The 7,611-nt window shown below is 43.4% G+C and overlaps 2 protein-coding genes across 2 annotated transcripts in view; one reads left to right on the top strand and one right to left on the bottom strand.

Moving 5' to 3' along the window:
• Positions 1 to 5,223, top strand: part of T265_04111 (hypothetical protein) — a gene marked incomplete at both ends in the record, with an annotated part of 7,768 nt that extends 2,545 nt beyond the window's left edge. Inside the window, one exon of the mRNA XM_009168757.1 lies at positions 4,929 to 5,223. Within this exon, the coding sequence (XP_009167021.1) occupies positions 4,929 to 5,223 (295 nt within the window). The remainder of the gene's footprint in view (positions 1 to 4,928) is intronic.
• Positions 1 to 7,611, bottom strand: part of T265_04112 (hypothetical protein) — a gene marked incomplete at both ends in the record, with an annotated part of 44,831 nt that overhangs the window by 22,781 nt on the left and 14,439 nt on the right. Inside the window, one exon of the mRNA XM_009168758.1 lies at positions 2,126 to 2,284. Coding sequence (XP_009167022.1) covers positions 2,126 to 2,284 — 159 coding nt within the window. The remainder of the gene's footprint in view (positions 1 to 2,125; positions 2,285 to 7,611) is intronic.

The raw sequence follows: 7,611 nt of genomic DNA, 5'->3' as shown, positions 1-7,611 counted from the left end.
ACAACCTCCAATCGCCTTTCCCATTAACCGCCTCTGGTCCCTCTCACGATTTCCTGATCACCCAAAAACCAACGCATATCAGAACATAACGTTTGAAACAGAAACGATTCAAAAAGTTTACGTTGATCAAACCTTTTTAGCACTTCGGTGAACAAATTCAGTGTGATTTGTCCGTCTTTAAACTAGATGGAGATAAAGTAAGGCGCACTGACGCGGAATCTCAGTGCGCACTTTTCTAGCTAAGAATCACATGTTTATCTAATTCTGATTTTGTTAGTGCTCCCCGTTTTCTCGTTTAACTAACTAGCTTTCGGGTTCCGTTAGAGCATCAACACCTACAACCTACAGGAGACACGAGGTGAGAGATACTGCCAGGTCGCCCAAGCATATACAGGAGCAGTCGAGGTGCCAAGGTTGGGCTCGAACCATGGACCTACCGATCAGTAAGTCCACACCCTAACCACTGGGTTACTTCGATCCATACCTCTGAGGCCACCCGCGTACACATGATCAGGACTGGGCTGACAGCCAACCGGTAAAATTCATACCGGAAGCGCATTTCATCATGTGGTTAACCATTAAGCAATGTTTTTGAAGCTGCTACATTCCCGTTCCCTTCCGTGTGATGAAAAAGCAACTTAAAAGCATGCGAAACTAAACCAAAGCAACTGAGAGTAATAAGAGCGTCGGGTAGTTTTTTTCTTTCAAAACAGTTCAAATCCATCTGCCCTATTTGTCTCAAACCCATGCAGTCACTCAAATCGCAACCCACCCGGTTTTTCTCCTCTCGTCTCTCTTTTGTCCCTAAATTTAGCTAGTGATTGGACAGATGGAGGGTAGGAGTATCACTAAGTCCATCGCGATTAATATTGGCAGCGGCTGGGGGATTAAACATCGAGGTGCACACACAATTCTATCATCGATACAATGGGGGAGTTGTTGGCTGAGGCCAGAATTGAGACGGTCCGTTCGACCATTGCTGGAGCGCCACTGCCAGCCTGCCTGCCTGTATGCATTCATTGTCTTGTTTGTCGGTCTGCCAGTGTGATTTCCCAAACGCGCCAAAATAGACATACAAACACACACACACACACAGGCGAGCACGCACAGACATCCCTATCGCGCAGGCTGTAGCCGCACCGATGTGCGTCAAATGCGTCAAATCACACACCCATCACCTTTTTGCATCTCCCAATCAATTTGAAGTGGGCACGGATTTGGGGCCAAGGTGAGGCGTGGGGTCGTATGTCACAGTGTGATTGGTTTTGTACCGCGCGATTGCCACACAGAGAGGATCACTTTCAATTTTGTTTGGATTTTCGAAAGATATTGTACCCGAGTAAGTGATGGCACTTTTGGATGTTTCCCATTACGGATATCTGTTGTTCGTAACATTAGATTTTCGCTAGATTGTGTTGAGTGGTTAATTGAAACCAGGGTTCTTCGCTTGTCCAACGATCCGACTACTCAGGTAGATTTAAGAGACAATCAATGACGAGGTGATGGGTTACCAAGAGAGGCTTCTAATTTGAAATGCTCCACTGCAATCTTTATAGATCTTTTGGAAAAGGTTCCGCAGAACACCACGCACGTACCTGTGTCACGGAACTAATTATCTGTCTACATGGGATTCAAAACTTCTGACAGTTGTATCTCGATGGAGAAAAAGTGATTAATTTACAATCGAGGTTGGATAAAACCAAGACCCTCTTCAATGCCTCTCGCAAGTAGGTTATAAGAACTTCCGTAGAGTCTTGCTAAACGGGACAGAAAAGCTGAGCTAAACCCAGGCTTTTAAGGTACTCTGTTATTTGTTTATTTTGTCTATTGTTAGCTCTACCGTAAGTTACTTGTGAATTTCACCGAGCTAAACCGAAGATCTTCCGAAGCACAAAAACCGAAATCAGTTGGACTTGGTGACACTGTAGTTCATACAAAAAGACCGTTCTTTTTGGAACCATCTCTTGTAATGGTGGTTGGGACCTCCTCGCACCAGATTCGTGAACCAAAAAAGTATGCCCAATGCAGTTACTTTAGGCGAGTGTTGCATTTTGGAAACGATGACACTACACTGACTAAGATTCACATTGGAGCTTTAGTTGTCACTGCGGTGAGACCTACCTACTTCCCAACCTGGTTAGCAGATCGTTGCGTTGTCAGAGGCATGATATTTTTTCCAATGTCATTAAAATTGCGACCAGATCTTTCCGCTGTATTCCTGGAACCGGGTTCTCCACTGGAAAGCTTCTTGCAGTAGCCAAATAAACACACGATCTCGCTGTTGCTTTGGAAAAAAGAGCTTATAAACTAACAAGGTGATTCTCCACACTTCTAGTCACATCTCTCAGGTGCAGTTTTTTTTCGAAGATGAATGTAAAACCACGGTAAGCACAAGTACTGTGGCGAAACGCTGCATTCTTCAAAAGATGAACTCAATCGCTTCGGTTATTTTTCATTATTCGGTACTTTATGCAATTTCACGTGACTGATTGTTATTGCATTCTTTGGTTTGAATGAAGAATATCGTGAATATGGGTGAAGTGCGCACTTCTTTCGTTCCGAACACCGCAGTACAAGGCGGAGCCAGGAAAGTACTATATTGCAGACTTCTGCTTCAACCCCCGGGTTTAAATAGTACACGATTGCTCTGTAATTAACTCCTACCACTATCCCTCCGTCTTGAATTGTTACATCACCTGTGAAGACGTAAAGGTACACTTAAGTTTTCAGCAACCTTATGAGTAGTGCATTACGTCTACACATGTGTCGTGATATCTCGAATATCGTATCAACTGAAACTGAAGGTGACCTGGTGCTTGGGAACATCATAAACAAGAGATCTGGCTGGTTCCCAGTCGACTCTTCCATCGAAACTAAATTGGTGTGCAAACGAGTGTATTTCGTTAATACTCTGAAGATATTTTCAACGATAAATTTGGCCTACGTGGCGTGCAAATGTGAGCTAACAGTGTACCACTGTGGGGCAATGAGCGGAAATGGCAACAGTACCTTTGAAGCCTGAACACTAGGGCAAGCAAATCTGGAACATTCGATATAAAGCAGTGTGAGTTCACATACTGCGGTTATTGCGCAACTCCTAGAGTACGCCGGCAGATTCAAGCGGATTCTCTGCTGTACCTTCGTTAAAAAGTTGATTTCAAAATTCATTCTCTGTGGGAGACACTTTTAGTGAGGAGTCGAGTGTGCAGGCTATTACGAGCGGAGATCTCCACACGAGGATCACTCTGAAGACAACTTCGCGGGAGTTGATTTTTTTGCAAAGCGTTAGCCGGACGAATACATAACGTTAAAATCACCAATGCGTGAAGATGTTGGCCGTGAACTCGTTCCATTCTGTCTTGCTAGATGAGGTAAAACGGACCCAATTCTAATTAAAACAAGCTGACGCTGTGATGGGCTACCGAGAATCCATGCTGTCACCAAAAAGAACAAGAATGTGCGTTTTGGTGGGACTTAACAGAGCATGTTCTACAAATCACCAACGGGTAGAACACTTGGCTTAAACCACAAAGCTCGGCGGCTCGCTCGCTAAGGAAAATAGTTCATGCAAGGAAAGGACTGATTCTGGGATCAAGATAGATCAGCCGGTGTTCTGTTGGACTTGCAAACGAATGTTAGTGACTTGGAGTGCCAAAATACATCACACGAAAAACTGACTGTTTTTAGCTTGTATTTATTCTTAGCAATATATCGGAATTGGTCACGCTTTGTGTACGTTCTGATGGTATATGCAGAGAAGGAATGCTCAAAAACTAATAATTATGAAAGTTATGATATCGCACATGTGGCTCAGGATTTCGCCCTTTTCCGTGACCCTCTCCGATTTAGCACTCTTCCTCCTATGGATTTTCTGGAGATCAGCGCTCATTTATACACCTTCAGGAATGCCTCCAATAATCGAATAACCAGCTTGAAACTTAAGAATTTTATTGGTGGTAGCACTTGATCAAATAATGACCATTCTGGCCTTCTCACGGCACCAGAGATAAGTCATTCTGTCCTTTAATTTCGTATACCTGTATTTTTTCGAATCCTGGCGGTAACTGTCGCTTTTGCTAACGTGACCTCCGCAAAGTTACCAGCTTCCGCGGAAGCTGAGGCTAAATGATTGGAGCGAGCACGATCAGTTTTTACTCGTCAGATTGACCATTTCGGTCTCCAGTCGTCTGTAGATCGTCGATCCCATACATCGTTTGTTACTGCGCACACTGAGACATTGTTCAATCTAGCCTTGTTGTGCCCTTTGTCCAGTGTCACCCCTTATTATGCATTCATCCAAGCCTTGTTTGCTCTCACAACTACAGGCTATAACGAATACCCTGTAAGCTAAGAATGTGGCTGACTGAATGTGAGCTCAAACAATACACGCGTCACCGAACATCTCAATTTAACCTGGTGAACGGGCTGGATGAATTGTTTCGGATAGCCTAAAAGTATTTTCCCAACCGCCCCTCTTGTTTTCATCCAAGTACGAGGGAACTGTTTCACCAGGACTGACATGTTATCAGACTGCTCGAAAGTTCCGTATCATTTGACGACCAAACTGTGGGATAATGAGAGCAGTCCGGACACCGTACCTACATATTTTGCGTAGCGGAAGTTACGGTAAGGAACTTTCTCCCTCCAAAAGAGCAAAGTAATATAGGTATTGTGGTTGAATATTTAACAAAACTACTCGGTCTTTCACGTGATCTCCCTGCGGAAAAAGTAACATATTTTACCAGTGTTTTGTAAATTTCAATAGAAAGCCCTGCGAGTTCCTGTATTTTAAGGCACTTTTGTAATATTTTCGAAGTCGCTGAAACTAACTCGATGATGAGGAATTTGTGAAACTTGTTCCAGACCGAAAAAAATCAAAGATGAACCCCTCGTTTATGAGATTCTACAACTGAATGTGCTGCACACAGGCCACCTCATGATTCAGATGGCACGATATTCGAGATTTCGCAGTATATTTTCATAAACGAAGCTACTCACAAGTGTACTGAAATCTCTTCGACAGCCCACAACCGATTTTGCCCTTCTTGGGGCTCATCAGATAGACGCAGTCGCCGAGTTTCCTTCAACTACTTGAACCCAAATTGGACTGTTTTCGAGAAACACACTCATTTGCAAATCAATTTGGTTTTCACGGCAGACTCAACTGAACCTCTCGTTTATAATATTCTACAACTGAATGTGCTGGGTTTAAGTAGAACATAAGGTTGACGGTGGAAACTCGGGGACTGCACCTACCTGATGAGCCACAAGAAGGGTGAAACAGGTCGAGGGCTGTCAAAGAGTTTTCAGCAACCTTGTGAGTAGTTTCCTTTATGAATAAATGAACCCCCTTGGTGGGGTTTTGAATGCAGCTTAATCCGTTCCCTGAATTCCCGGTATTGGATCTGGTGCTCTTATTTTTCTTAAATGAATTAAGCGTCGGACGGCATCGTTCGTTCAAGTATCCTCGTGTTGGGGCTGAGACTACTGCATATTTCTTTCTGGCTGTCCAGTATAGAATAACTTTATTTTGTATAAGAAACTGAAAAAACAAACTTAATTCATAATTCATGGGACACTGTTATTCGTCTATCCTGGACCGGCAGATCCTTACTGGTCTATAGGAAACACCAATGATTTTTCACAAACCCGTAATCAATAATTACACTGAGGATAAATGGATCATGGCGTATGTGTAGCAGCTCCCCTGTTTGATGACTTCACTGGACCAGGATGGAGGTCACGTCCGCGACACCAGTGCGTACGACTAGATTGATTGATACCTTTCAAAGTTGTAGATGGCTGCGGGATTTGTAGAATTCATGTTCACATCACTCTCGTTTGAACAGTCATCCGCCTGTCTCAGCATAATTAGTTTCCACACCAAATGGGGGAAGCACTGGACTAGAATTTCGCTGTTCTTAGATTTCACGAGTAGTGCATTTCCTTGGCAGTGTCATGGGTTTTGAACTCTGGATATCTTGAGAGCGTGTTACCACTAGTCCATCAGCATATGCTGGACAACATCTGAATTTTCACGTCCAAACAGGCGAACGTTTGCACGACGCCTCGAATGACGACCAAGTAACCGTCCTGGTTGTGCCGATTGATTGGCCAGCCTGTGAGAATTTTTCAATGTAAAAGGTGCGACACATGTCTGGATTGGTCGTTTACTTACGCCAGGTTCTAGTACAACACAACAGTCAGTTTTTCTTGACCTGGATCCTATCTTGTACGCATGCATATTCCTAGATCAGATGAAATCAGACGGCGTCGTTGGAATACCTTCTGGGCTATCTTCCACGTACCGTTCGTGTGGCCAAGTCACGTGATTCCACAGACATGAGCAAACCAGCAGATAGAAACATCGGTAAATCGAGAAATTCCATGCCCCCCTCGAGGTATTTTTAACAATGAAGAGTTTGTCGGGGTTTTGTGTTATCCCGTGAAGTACGACCGGACGATAACTCTATGATGCCGTATTGATCATTCATGACAGCCGGGGTTCGATGTACAAAGGTGAAGGGTCGAAGGTGAACTGGTGTACTATTCACACAGAATCTGCATTCATGGTTACTTGATCAGCATTTGGAGTCTGTCAATGGTTTAATTTCTGGTTCCAAGGTCATGAGAAAGGGAGTCCTGCCGCAAACCATTGTTGAGATAAGAGGCGTTGAGCGGAGTTGTGTTGAACTTCAGTTGAATTCTTCGATCTGGTCGATATTTGTGGCTCACCATATGAGCATCTACTTATTCAAAATTACCGTGACACAGAGGAACTTGTTTGGCCTAGAATATTCAAGCCTAGTATCGATTTGGTTTCAGTTAAGCGGGTATTTTTTAAAAGTGCATGCAGACAGTAGTAGTAAGTTGGAAAACAGGTAAAAAAGGGAAGTCCTATGGAGACGGCAACAGAAACAACCAAAAATATGTACCTCTATTTTAAACAATACAGTCACGTGGCCCAAAAACCTGATTCGAATATCTTAGTCAGTTATTCGTGACGAATCTTAGGAAAGTCAGTCAATTCGTCATAAATTCTATAAAGCCCAAGACGATAAATCAGTGGATGATAGAGAACTTTAAAGCGAATTATTCAGTTCGTCCTTGATTGCTTTCGCGAGAGACAGTGTTAGCGAAAAATCTGCAAAACTGCGCGCTGGTTCATTGAGAAAACCCGGAGATTCACTCAATGAATGCATAGAGTGGGAAAATTTGGGAGCTAACCCATCCACTAAAACCTCGAAAACTGTGGAAAAAAGCCGTTGGCAATGGTTATCCCAAATGACTTAGGTGAGCTTCCATCGAGCAAGACAATAAGCTAGGTTCTGCAGCTTAGTTTCACTGGTTCATCCTAAGTCAACGTGGTTGGACAGAATCTTCTGAGCGAAATTATTATAATACCACCCTATTTTATAAACTACTCATAATGTTACTGAAAATGCTTCGACAACCTCACCAGCATTTTCGCCCTTCTTGCGTCTCATCAGCTGGGTTCCAGGTGACTCTCCCGCAAAACCAAATTGGTTTGCAAATGAGTGTATTCCGCTAATTTCGTGCAATTTGGTTTCAAGTAGAACATAAGGTTAACGGAAACTCGGGGACTGATGA

The sequence above is a fragment of the Opisthorchis viverrini genome (genome assembly GCF_000715545.1).
Source record: "Opisthorchis viverrini unplaced genomic scaffold opera_v5_64, whole genome shotgun sequence".
Lineage (NCBI taxonomy): Eukaryota > Metazoa > Platyhelminthes > Trematoda > Opisthorchiida > Opisthorchiidae > Opisthorchis > Opisthorchis viverrini.
Note: the sequence above shows the minus strand (reverse complement) of the source record. Positions and strands in the feature narration are given on the sequence as shown.